Source organism: Cimex lectularius, unplaced genomic scaffold (genome assembly GCF_000648675.2).
Source record: "Cimex lectularius strain Harlan isolate CLEC.00 unplaced genomic scaffold, Clec_2.1 scaffold220, whole genome shotgun sequence".
NCBI lineage: Eukaryota > Metazoa > Arthropoda > Insecta > Hemiptera > Cimicidae > Cimex > Cimex lectularius.
Window position 1 is genome coordinate 228,232 of NW_019392830.1, and position 14,298 is coordinate 242,529.

Sequence of the window (14,298 nt, forward strand, 5' to 3'; positions counted from 1 at the left end):
CGAAATATTTTCTTTAACTCTGTGCTAAAAACGATGCATAATCTTAAATCTAAATTAGTACCGTAACGACGATGGAACTAGTTATCTCTAGCTATCGTTCGTTAATAAAAATTTCACTGGCATTTTTTTAAATTGAGAAAAATAACGAGTTTTTAACACCAGCAGTTCAATGATTTAATCTTTCATTTTTCCTTATTCTCTTCTTTTCCTAAACAATGTGTAGATGAACACATGTCAACAATTAACACTGATTACGCTATTTAAAACTTCTGTGAGTAGAATCTTTTACAAAAAATGATTAATTCAGTTTTTTTCTATGTTGTTAGGGTTCCGTTTTAAGTAAATTTTAGTGAGTTAATTTTTTTTCTTAGGATTTGCTTGGTTATGTTTAACTACGTTTAGAATAATTCATAAGCTATTTGAATTTTCCTACCTTGTCTATTACGTCTATATGTTTTGCAGAGGTTTTCTGCGGCGTATTGTGCGTTCTTTCTTGTCTTTATATTGTTTACTTTCAGTTTATGTTTGTGCTGACTCTCGTATTTATTTATTGGCTTTTCTTTTCTACCACCCTTATAATTTCTGTATAGAAGCCATCTGCAGTTGATGTTTGTACTGGTTCTTGCATTATTTTATATATTTTTTAAAATTTGTTTATTTGATATTATCGATTTTTTATTAGTGTATGAGGATTGTATGTTGCTTTCACTCTTTTATTAAGTTAATGTTTGACTTTGTAAGTTGCGAAAAATTTAGTTATTGATTGTTAACAGTGATGTTGTTCTTTATGCCGTTATTTGCTTTTTGGTTATGTCCAATTTTTTTTCTTTTACTCTCTTTTGTTTTTTTAATATAGTACTTTTTCATTCATTCATTCATTTTAAAATATGACATCTTCAGTTTTTATATCTGTCGCGATTTTGTATTTTCTCTTTCTATTGGTTTTTATTTACATACTATTTATCGTATGTTATGTTTTGACCCTATTCAGTTGATCTTGTGTCTTGCATTTACCTGTCTTCCTTCGGTGGATGTCGGCTCTTGCCATTTTTTTTTTTTTTTTGTGGACGTAACTATTGTTTTAAACATTATTATAATAATGTATAGTGCGTTCTTTCTTCCTAGGCATCTCATGTTTTAACGTACTTTTGTTTATTTTGGGATTTGACGAAAGGTTGTTAACATTTTACGGTTTTGTCTTGCCATCATCTCGGCTGTAATTTTTTTTTTTTTATAATTTAATTATTTATATTATTTTTTATAATTATAAGTAATTTTATAACCTATGTTGGTATATTTTTCATCTAATTAATTCAGTTTGTTTCCTGATTTTAGTTGGTTTATTGTTTTACTCTGTATTTATGTATTAATAGATAAAACTTAGTTTTTCCATATTAACGTGTAGGGAAATTAATTCGTATAAAGTTTACACCCACACCCAGGCAAATCTAGTAGATCTACACCTTCAGATTTTATTAAAGGATATGATAAATTTTATATTGTTTTACTTATGATTTCTAGAGTAGCTGATTTCTTCTCCCCTGCATTTTTACATTACACCTCGATGGTATACCACATACCATCACTACGAAACCTCAAGATCGTAAAAAAAAACAGTTTCGCACATAAAATATGACATTACAGAGTTATTTATAAGTAGCAGTAACCACAGGGTCCAGCGAGCGAAAGTCAGTCCTCTTTTGCAGATCCGCCGCCATTTAATTCATCACCGGACACTCCCTGCAGAGCGTGAAAGTAATGTGTGGGTGAGTGGAAAAGTAAAGCACTTATCTCCTCTCGGACTATTTGTTTCGATTAGAAAGGCTGTTATATCGGTTTGTCGGATGGTCTTTCTTTTTTTTGCTCGACTAGGAAAGGACGGCGGAGGACACCCACATCGCCTTGATGATTCTGGTACGAGCTTTTAGACTGAGATAGAATTCAAAGGATAAAAGCACTTAAAGCAGATTAAGCCGAATGGCAAAATGCAGAAAAGACAGTCCATAATTATAGACGACTAAAGATACCACTGAAAACAATTTTCAAACGACTTATACTGGGGCGTCGATGACTGCAACGGTTTAGGCATCTAATGGCAATCTAGGCTGTAAGATAAAGGTCCCGGGTTCGAATCCAGCGGCCCTGCATTCGTTTACATATATGTTACGCATGGCGGGCGACCAGGACCCGAGGGGTTAAAAGCCTGGGTAGGCCCGTACCCCATCCCTAAAAGGTCCGGGACCTGGTCGGCTCACGAGTCCTGCATAAACCTTTTGGACCTATTCACAAACCCTAGGATTGTGGACCATTTTATCCTGGGGAGTGTTTTGGTTATGTCCTCTCCTTCAAAAGTATCAAATCCTTCCCTAGCATACCTATCGCATTCTGCAAGGTAGTGTCGAGCCGTTTCTTCTTTTGTTTCGCAGAAGCGGCAGAAGGGGTCTGGTAGAGTACCCATTATGAAGAGGTGTCTTCTCAAGGGGCAATGGCCCGTTAGGATACCTATCAGCCTCCTAATTCCCCTCCTAGAGTTAGAGAATAACCATTTCGTTTCTTGTGGTTTGATTTCCTTCAGAAACTCCTTCGATTGCCTGCATCCGGGGGACATATTCCATTCCTTAAGGAATTGTTTCATGCCCCAGCAACTCGAACCCGACATACTTACAAATATTTTTTTTTTCAAAAACCCCGGCACCTCGAGGGTTCATATAATCCCGTAGTTGAAACAACCTCTTAAAAAAAGAAAAAACTTATAAACTACAATTTAATCTAAAAATATGAACGCACAATACAAAAAATACATGGAATGAGAAAAAGGCGAGACGAGACGGACCGAAATGAACTAGAACGAAGAAAAATCAATAATATTTTTTTTACAGTTTCATTTCTTTCCTATACATATTAACCATAAGCTGAACCGGCGGTCACTTGGGTTCTTCTTCATACGCAGGTTTGTTGAATTGGTCAAACCCGCGAGTGAAGACGGACCCAACGCCTTGATCCTTCAATTCTGTTCAGCATGAGTTCACCCATCGTCAACACTGCACATTACAACTGTTAATAATTACAAATGTGATCAGAAAACGTTTTTACACACGGTCACAGCACTAACACTAATATTAACCAAATTATATTTAGTGGTCTGATTGACCAAGTTACTTCTTTCAATTTTTTTAAATATTTTTTTATTTTTTAACGAGGGTTCGCAACAGCAGAGGTCATATAAACCCTCAGGGTGCCAGTGTTTTTGAAAAAAAAGCCCATTTGTAAGTATGTCGGGATGCCGCTGGATTCGAACCCGGGACCTTTACGTCAAAGACTAAACCTTGCGGCCACCGACGCCCCTACTTCTTTCAATTAACTAACATTTTTATGTAAGGTTTTGGTTTGAATGAAATGTTAGTCTCTTGAGAGGGATTGGAACTCAAGAACTTCATTTCTACCAAAACCTAACATAAAAATGTTAATTAATTGAAGGAAGTAATTTGGTAAGTCAGACCTCTAAATATAATGGATGTAATAAATAAAACGAAGTATAACTTCACTAACAGCACCCCGTGGCCACTTCATATGTCGCAGAGAATCGATCTTGATTGAAAAATGGCAAAAGGAGGGAAAATTCGGGTTATAGGTTGGGATGGGGAATTAGTGACCGAGTGGATCGAAGTCTAACGTAAGTGGTTAGAGAAGCGGCGTATTCCCCCGAAGGTCGTGGGTTCGAATCCCGGACGTGACACTAACTTTTTCATTGCAACCAAAACCTTACTGTAACCGGGTAATTAAGTCGTGGCCCGGAGTTGGTGTGGATGTTGTTGGCTCGGACGCTTTGAACTTTGGCCGGAACTGGAGCGGGCGGAGAGGAAGCCACATCAGCACGGTCAGGATTGCACGAGTCGTCCTACGAGCGTGTTCGAAGATTTTTTTCATCTACCGGACTATCGTTTCCTTTCTCGTCATCGGATACCGTCTCGTGTCTGTCTCGGAGAAGATAACGAGTGAGTGCTCACTTCAAACATTTTATTGTATGTTAAAGGCCTAAATGTTATGTATATGGTTTTAGTTTAGTTAGGATAAGTATCTTAATTTCATTTCGTTATGTGTAAATATATTTAGTTAACACTTTTATTTCTTTGTGTTTTCTTTAATTTCTTTACTTAACAAATAGTCCATTGCGAACCCTCCCGTCTCACGCGGAGCTATCTCCTGGCCGCCAATATTTCCCCCCCCCCTTGATAGTTAAAAGACTATCTGGCGCCCGTATAAAATTTTCTTTTGGTCTGGACAAACCAGACCGGGGGTTATATTACATAAAAATGTTAACTAATACTAGCACTCGGATGACACATTCCATTGGAAACCTGCTAATGCAGGCAGTGTAATGGATTAAAGTTCAAGGAGGTCTTGAGGCCATCGTCGACCAGGCAGGTTCTCCGGATGGGAATGTCTAGAGAATGCTTGACATGTTGGTGAGAAACAGAATCGTTGACGAAGCGAATGTTAAGGTCGTTGTCGTTAGTGAGGTTAGTGACGCAGTAAGGAACATTGTATGATTTGTCTGAGGACTTTTCATCGGAATTGGATGGTTTAGCAAAAACTACAATAAATAAGAGTAAGTAGTTCTTTCTTTGATCTGCGGTTTATCTCTGATCAATAAGTGTTAACACGGAGATATCGTCTTGTTTCAGATTATAATTTAGATCAAAATAAGAAATTGTTTTGACATGTATCTGCCGACAGATCAAAACGTGCTAAAATGGAAAGACGGTCGCCTCCGAGAGCTATCTCAACCGGAAATCTCCGGAGTACAAGTACAAGCTTGTACATCTTACATAAATTCACGACAAAACCCTGCTGTGCGGGTTTTATTTTAAAAGCGTTAAAATTATTGTAAAAGGTTTTATTTTTGTTTCGTCCTCAACACCTTTAACGAACGCTTTCTTAGCCTTGCAAAATAAAGCGTCATGTTAAAAGGGTCGATCTCTATTCATACCGAATATAAAAAATAACAGACCTAAAACCGGTCGCCCTTGGGGAAAAAACTGATTTTACTGCATGAACTGATTTAAGGACGACTGCTTTTTGAACTCACTCTCTCGAGAAAATGGTCCAAATAATAATAAACATATCTCCTAATTCGGAAGAGGTCAAAACAGAGAAAACTTCCTTACGGTTTTTGCCGAGCTTTCGACAGTTTTATACTGTCATCTTCAGGACCTGTTTTATTATCATATAAACAAACAATTAAAACATGAAAAAACAATAATTACACCAAAAATTGAATATCTGACTTTAAACCTTAATAGGGAATTAAACAACATGGTGTTTTGGGCACAGAAGTACATTATGTTTTTTGGGGCTCAGCATCTAAACATTAATTTAAATTGAATACATTAATAAATAAAAATTATAGCTAAAATTACAGTAAAAATAAAAATTAAAAACGTGATCGAGAAAGGTTACCTCATATAAGTCTAAAAAACCAATAAAATCCTCCTTTTTTAGTTTTTCAGGTACATGTGATCACAGTGCGTTTCTTAAATATATATATACATATACAATTAACTTATTTTAAAATTTAAACAACAATACAGTAGGATCACAGATCAAATCAATAAAAACCGATAAAAACAAACTCTCTACGACGAGGGGAAACAAAGGCTGCGGGATACAATCGTTTTTTTTTGTTTTTTTTCCATTTTGTTAACTAGGAGAGGAAAAAAACGATTGTATCCCGCAGCCTTTGTTTCCCCTCGTCGTAGAGAGTTTGTTTTTATCGGTTTTTATTGATCTGATCTGTGATCCTACTGTATTGTTGTATAAATTTTAAAATAAGTTAATTGTATATGTATATATATATTTAAGAAACGCACTGTGATCACAAGTACCTGAAAAACTAACTTATTTTAAAATTTAAACAACAATACAGTAGGATCACAAATCAAATGAATAAAAACCGATAAAAACAAACTCTCTACGACGAGGGGAAACAAAGGCTGCGGGATACAATCTTTTTTTTTCCATTTTGTTAACTAGGAGAGGAAAAAAACGATTGTAATTTTTATTTTTTATTTTTACTGTAATTTTAGCTATAAGTTTTATTTATTAATGTATTCAATTTAAATTAATGTTTCCCCATATCTATAATGAAAATTTTCAAACCTTATCTTGAAATATTTTTTCTGTATAAATTGTAAATATACGTATAATATTTTTAAAATAAAATTTATTCAGTGCGTTCTGTGATTTTTTTAATTTTACAGGTTTTTCTTCTCCAGGATTTTAGCGAAAGCAGCATTTTGGCATTACTGTTCTATTTGTTTTGTAGATATACTATTTTCACTGTCAGTGTGCTGATACGTGATTACTGATTTATCACGCACTTAAATATGCAAAGTTGCAGAGTTGAGCCTGTCACTATTCGCAGTCTACCAGCATTTCCAAGTTACCGGGAGGCCTCGAGGATCACCCACCTAAGGCGTTGGCGGTCCGGGGTCAGACCTCAGTTTCATCCGTCCAGCCACCGAGGTAATCGCATAATCGGTCTCGCAATCAAACTCTCACACCCACTTAAAAAGTCTTTCCTATTTACATGCCATTGACTCAGTTATGGTGTTGGAAGTTGGGAACACTCGATATTCTTCCAAATCCCTTTACACTTATAACTAACCTGAGTGAGGGCCGATGGGATACTTAATATTCCGCCATTGGCCCACTCACACGATACATTCACGCTACAAAATACATTCACTCTCAGCACACTATCATTGCCATATACAATAAAACAACCTTGTTTCCGCCAAGAATCAACGAGGCCAAGATACTCGTTGCCCTAGTACAATTATCATATCGAGTGACATCCCTGCGCGCTTTTTATACGGAGACAAAGAATTATACCCTTAAATTAGTTGGAACACAACAAGTGATCTTTTTACTGGATACTTCCATCGGATGGGATGTTACCTACGTGTCCAGGTAGCCAGGCAACAACCACCGTATTGCCGAGACGCACCAGTTCATGGTATCTCTTCAACAAGTGCACAACGAAAGGATCGACGAAGAAGCAGCCATGGCACGAATCACCCAAAGGATTACGAAATCCCGTAGAATTTTGCCGTGTAGACGCTTAGTGCTTGGGGGAGCGACTACGAAGCGGAATCACTCTCGCTTTATACAGCAACACCTTCTTCGGTCTTTGAACTGTATGTGAAGACAAGCATAAAATCGTCGCACGCCGATCTAAGTTCTAAAACTTAGATCATGGTCGAGTAAAGGACTTAGCTAACATCGAGGTGTACTGCAGGGAGGATCCAAGGGGTTTTTGCTGTGTTTAGACGCCACCTTTATTGGATAAATCTACTGCCTTTTTATTTCTTCCTTTTAATGGGTTTTCTTTGTTCTCTTATGCATTTTTTAGAAGCCATCTATTGAGAGGAAATCAAACGCCGCACTGAAATTTTTTTTGTAATAATGGCCGAAGATAAAAATCCTGTGAACTAGGCAATTATAATAATCTACAATTAATTAAGGTTTTTAGTTGAGATAAAAAAGTCAATGGCACGAGCGGGATTCGAACCCATGTCCTTCGGCTAGATACCCCACAAATTCAAAAGGTGGGGTTGATATGGGAGTTAGTGTCCGAGTGGATCGAAGCCAGATAGCTCAAGTGGTAGAGTATTGGCGGTCGTGGGTTCGAATCCCGCTCGTGACACTGACTTTTTATCTCAACTAAAAACCTTAATTAACTGAAAAATATTGATTGGTCAAGCGGACCACGAAAACAAGTGAATTATTGTTATTCCTGAATTTAATATTTATGTATATAGTCTATTCAACGTTCTTACGTCTAGTCTAGTTTTTGAGCTTTTATGGTATGATTAATTTATTGAGTTATAATTTATTGATTTATTAATTTGCTAATCAGTCATTAGGCTCATACTGACCTGATAAACTAAAACTCTATATTACTGTACGTTTGTGGTTTTTCGTTAAATTTTTCCACAATCAGCATGCGTACCTGTTTTAGTTTTGGAATGTGTTTTGGTGTATGAAATGTGACGAATATTGTAACGGGATGTAATAGTGTCCCACCATTTCCCATGCCAATGTATAACTTACTGGTTGAATGTACAAATGTAAATATTCATAAAAAACATGAAACAAAAGTCATCTGTAGTGGCTGTTCATACTGACTCTTGTATTTGCCATGGTTATGGGTTTTGTTGATTTTTTTAGCATATTTAAAATATTTCAAGCTTTCTACCAAATTAAGTAAATCTATTCAAAGCTTACAGGAAAAAATAACTATTGTTTAATAAATGATTCAGACCAGTCAGTTTAAAAAATGCTGATTAAATGCCGACTTGACTATGTCATACCAAAAAACTAACTTTCCAGAGCTTATCGACAGTCATGTTAGATCTAAAATAGTAAAAATTTTCGCAAGATCATCGACCGATCAAGTTGATCGAGTGGGATGAAGGAAAAAACGCCTACACCACAAACTCCATATATTAAACCACAAAGATAAAAAAAGAATACTAATAAAAATCCGCCTACATGGCCATTATAGACTACCCGAAGACGTTTGTCTCCATAAAATGTGGTTCCTGGCATGACTGTAATAATGGTCGTAAAGTTTGGACTAGAGGTAAGGTCAAAATCGTTTTTGAAAAGCGAGGGTTTTTTTTTTTAATTTTTCAACCTTCAGACGGACGAGTCGGAAAAAACTATGTTGAATACATCTCTCATAATAAATCAACCGAAATTTTCTCGATTGTATAGATATTCGTTGTTGGATTATTAAGCATTGCACATTTTTATTCCATAGTACATATATAGTAAGCCTTAAATAAATTAAGATATTCCTATTATTTTTCTATATATATTTTTTTAAATCAATTTACATTATTATTCTTTCTATGTAAGGCCTTGGTTGAGATAAACAGTCAGTGTCACGAGCGGGTTTCGAACTCACGACCTTCTGCTTGTACGTATTGAGGAAGGTCGTGGGTTCGAATCCCGCTCGTGGCACTGACTTTTTTCTCTCAACCAAGACCTTACATAGAAAGAATAATTAATTGAAAGAACTTGGTCAATTGACCACTAAAAATAAATGGATTATATTATTATGTTTTCTAATTAATCAATTTTACACTATTTGATTTTTAACCACAAGTAAAAGTAACAGATATCCGAGTGATCATCGACGGATGAACCAACTCGCGAGAAAGCTGAAACAAGAACTGGCCAAACTTAGGGCAGAAATGTACAAACAATGTACTACTTCGCTTTTCAAAACAGACAAGTCTTTGTGGTAACCTTTAAGATCCTGCGATATAAGGACCACACGCCTCCTACACGTAGTAACAACGCTTGGGCAAAATCCAATTCCGAAATTGCTAAATTGTTTTCAGAGCATCTTTCCACAATTTTTACTGCACACCATGACATACTTGATCATGACCATCAGCTTAACATTGAACATGACTTGAATGCCCCCTTGCAACTCTCTTATCCTCCTAAAGCATTTACTCCATCAGACATACGACACACTATTAAACAACTACCTTCACGAAAACCTCCAGGTTATGATCTAATTACAAAACAAATATAAAAAATTTGCCCCACAGAGGCTTACTATTCTTAACATACCTATACAACGCTGTACTCAGGACCACATATTTTCCATTGCAATGGAAGTTCTCTATAATTAATGATTCATAAGCCAAATAAACCTTCTGGTCTTCCAAATTCCTATCGACCCATTAGTCTCCTTTCTATCCTTGCCAAAATACAAGAAAAACTACTTCTCCGAAGATTACTGCCAATAATTGAAAATTCTAATATTATTCCAGATCATCAGTTTGGGTTCCGCACATTTCACTCGACAACTCAACAATTACATCGTGTTGCTGTCTATAACCTCTTTCCTCGAACAAAAACAGCATTGATTGGGTGTTTTTCTTGTTTTAGAACATGCCTTCGATCGAGTCTGGCACTCTGGCTTGCTTTGGAAACTGAAGAACATCCTCCCTCATACGTACTATCTTATACTGAGATCTTATCTGACGGATCAATTTTGTCGAGTCCGTCAGGGAACTGAATTCTCACCATATACGCATAAGGGTGGGTGTTCCTCAGAGAAGCATACTTGGCCCTTTTCTATTTTCCATATACACTGCAGATATTCCTACACACGTTAACTTTTCGACACACACATTCGCTGATGATACAGCGATTAACACGCAATTCGGACCCTTCAATTAACACTCAACACTTACAACACCTGAATGAATTAAAAATATGGTCACAAAGTGGAGAATAAAGGTAAACCTAACAAAAAGCACATAGATCAATTTTACCTGATTTAAAAATGTCCGTCCTGCGGTGACTATAAATGGAATTTCATTGCCTACCACTGACTTTGTGCGTTATCTTGGACTTTTTATGGATAAACGACTGACTTGGAATCCCCATACAAGACTGAAAAGACTGCAAACAAACCGACGTTATAAATTTTTAAAAAGACTACTCGACCCACGATCAAAATTAGACCTTGAAAATAAACTTTTAATTTGCAAGACAATTAGACCTCTCTGGGCGTACGGTTGTGAAGTGTGGGGTTCAACCAAGGATTCCAATTCCCAGCGTCTCCAATCAATCCAATCTAAAATTCTCCGTCAAATTATAAACGCTCCTTTTTACGTTTCAAATTACACTATCGATAAAGACCTACATATCCCGTTTGCACATGAACTCATCAAAACCCGATATAAAAAATTTCATCAATCACTGAACACACCCAGTAATCTATTCGTACGAAATTTATCACTTCCAACCCTACCTGAAAATCCTCCAAGACGAAGCGAAAGTGGTCTCGAGACCTTCTCATTGTGTGAAGACTGAACAAGATATCAGTGTGAAGGAGTGTTACCACTGGGCAACATCTACAAGAGCCTCAAATGATAATTCAACATATACGAACATATTTACTTAATACATCGCTTATAGTTGTAAATACCAAATAAATGTAATAAAAAAACCCACAAGTTTTGACGATACAACGTAATGGTAGAAATTAGGTGCATTCACCAGTAATCAACCAACCCCACAGTACGTTCTCACATGTCCAACAAGTTTTATGTTTTTACGTAAGTTTCCAATAATTTCCATCAGGAATTTTCATAATGTTCCATTGTTTGAAGTGTGTTATCTAAGAAAAAGAAAGTGAAACAGTACGTTCGACCCGGCCCGATGTACAATTTACCGATCCGCTGACCCATACGTCCGAAGAGATCCGACGGATGACATATTACGTAAAACCGGGCGGGGCCCTTTCTATCAACAATCTTTTCAAATTGTCTTCACGGCAAACAAATACCGTTTTTTTTCTTCTCTCCACTCAACATTTGGATCGTTACAATTGCACTTCGTTCAGCAACCGTTTTGCGTAAGAATCACGCGAGCAAGGTCGCCTGGGAGCAAGCCCATACTGACGCAGAACACGTCTCGCGGTGGTTTCGACGTGCTTGAAATTCAAGACGGAATGTGAGTATTAGAAGCCTTATACGCCCTTCCTTATACGATGATTTATTTTTAAGAGCTTCCATTCTTAAGTAAGAACGCTAAGTATTAAGGCCTGGTTTTTATAAAATAAAGCAAGACAGAGGTAAAGATTACTGCTGTATCCCTTAAGCAAGAACTAGGTAAAGTATATCAATGCAAACAGATAACCATCCCAATATTATTCCTTCTTTCTTTGAATTAAAAAATGTGCAATTCACATCCTACAAACAACCTCTGGGTAAGAAACAAAACCCAAAAGTCATTAACATCGTCCTACGAGGTCATATGACTACCCACAAAATATAGTGTTTAACACCAAGGCTGACTTATTTATTGTTTTTGCATATTTACATGATCAACATTGTATTTAAAAATTAAGCAACATGAAAAGTTTTACATTTCTTTTTAAGATAATCGGCAAATTATGTTAAAACTGGTTTTGACATACAAAAATTCTCCAGCTTCCTTTAGAAAGCTATTTAAGACATATCTTAACATTTGTGCTTTTACTCAGGAGTTCATCGTACCAGGCAACGAGATCAAATTCACCTATTCTTTGCCTATGATTCAGCAGTACTTCGCCGATACTACGGTAAAATTAATTCTGAGGTTGGCCTTAAAAATTGTTTTTTGAAAGCTATGATGTGTTTCGACATCAGAAAAACCACTGTGGAAATATGGCTGAGGTTAGGAAATTGGAAGATTTTCTACAATTGAATACAACATAAATTATAAGTTTCAATTAATTAAGGTTTTTAGTGAGATAAAAAAGTCAGTGTCACTAGCGGGATTCGAACCCACGACCTTCGGCTAGATACACCGCTACTCAACCACTTGAGATATCGTGACTCAAGCGGTAGAAAGTGCGATGTGAGATGGCAAGTAAAGTAATAAGCAAATTAATATTTAACAAAAACAAAGAACAACTAGAAAAACATCAACCAGTGGACCAGACGAGGTTCAAAGCTGGGTTTTCAACTGTAGACAGCATCTTTGTATTAAATCAAATTATTGCGAAGGGAAATGGATATCAGATAGATTGTTATCCATCGCATTTATCGATCATTAGGGAACATTTGTACATTTTTGTACACAAGGTTAGGAAAAAAAAGACGTCGACAAAAAATATTTAATTGTCATAATGACAGTATGTACTTCTACAATTTGTCAAGAGTGAAAGTGGAATGTTTTAACGTAAACACAGTATTACCTTCACTAGTTTTCGTGATCCGCTTGATCAATTAATATCTTTCAATTAATTTGAAATATGGCAAAAAGGAGGGAAAATTCAAAAGGTGGGGTTGAGATGGGAAGTTAGTGCCCGAGTGGATCGAGGTTACAATAGCACAAGTGGTAGAGCAGCGGCGTATCTAGCCGAAGGTTGTGGGTTCGAATCCCGCTCGTGACACTGACTTTTTTATCTGAACTAAAAACCTTATTTAATTGAAAAATATTAATTGGTCAAGCGCACCACGAAAACTAGTAACTACTAGTAAAACTAGTATAACATTTATCAAATCGATAATCATAAAGTATTTCATAACCACATAATTTTGTACGAGAATTTTCCTAAGAAAATATTAATATTTAAACATCAGATAAGCAGCATGTTTTTCCAAGTACCTCAGGAAACATTTTCAATTTATATTGCTTATAATTTATGCAATAAACAAAACCATTTGACATTATGATATCGAAGGATTACTGACAGAAAAAATAAGTGTGTCGTCGTGCTTTGACTAACTCTAAACGCATCTGATAATCATAATTTATGCACCATTTATTAAAAAAAAAAGTCAGATTGTCAAAGGTCGAGAGAAAATAGCATCGAAACTTTATTCGCCATTGGATGACTCCAATTCAATCCAGGAACATATAATTAAGTAATTTGGAAACAAGGTCGGGCCAAGTAAAAAAAATGTTCAATAACAGTTCCAACTTTACCTTGAAATCTTCGACAAGCTTTTCCTTCAAAGGGGGCTTCTCCAAGTTGATGTAGATACCGTCGAGCCCTTTGGAAAGTTCGGCTTTCGACGAGTCCTCCACCGCGAGGACTTTCAACCGAGGGTTTTTCTCCTTCAGCAGTTGAACGTCCTTTAACAGCCCTGGAAAGAGAAATTCAATTCAATATTTTCACCGTAAGGTAGTCAAGGTATAAAAAGAAATGCAGGTGTGATAAAATTGGTCTTTGTGTGGTGATTAGGAAATAAAGATCATTCGTCGTCGCTGCACTTCATAAAATATTCATTTAAAAATTATAAGACAAAATAATTACGTCATTTTTGTAAATTATATTAAAATCATTCCAATCAAATTTATCATATATTGTTTCTTGTTCAAATAGGGAAAATCGAATAAAACTTAACATAACTTACAAGTTTTTCCCCTGATCTATTTGCATTTTGTTTAAATCAAATTGCTAGTGCTACTTAAGCCATAAGGACATCGCTAACTTCACATTTGGATATATTTCACAACCTGCTATAAATAATCAAGCAACTGCTCATAAGCTCCTAAAAAGATGGACTATGTCAATGGACGGCTAAAGCTAAGAGAGAAATTACAGTCTGATGTCATACAGTATGTCTACTGTTGTTGCAACTCCTAGGTTTTGCACCTAAACGGTTAGAGATTTTGGTTGCTTCTACTTTTAGTAAAGTCTAGCATTTATTTCCCCAATTCATTACTTTATCAAAAAACTTGTTCGGGGCCTAGAGCCTCGAAAAGTTAACG

General features: G+C 36.1%; 1 protein-coding gene across 1 annotated transcript in view; it reads right to left on the minus strand.

The window, feature by feature from the left end:
- LOC106673894 overlaps positions 1-14,298 on the minus strand; it is a 92,626-nt gene that overhangs the window by 13,470 nt on the left and 64,858 nt on the right. The window contains exon 4 of the mRNA XM_024228511.1: positions 13,510-13,670. Coding sequence (XP_024084279.1) covers positions 13,510-13,670 — 161 coding nt within the window. The remainder of the gene's footprint in view (positions 1-13,509; positions 13,671-14,298) is intronic.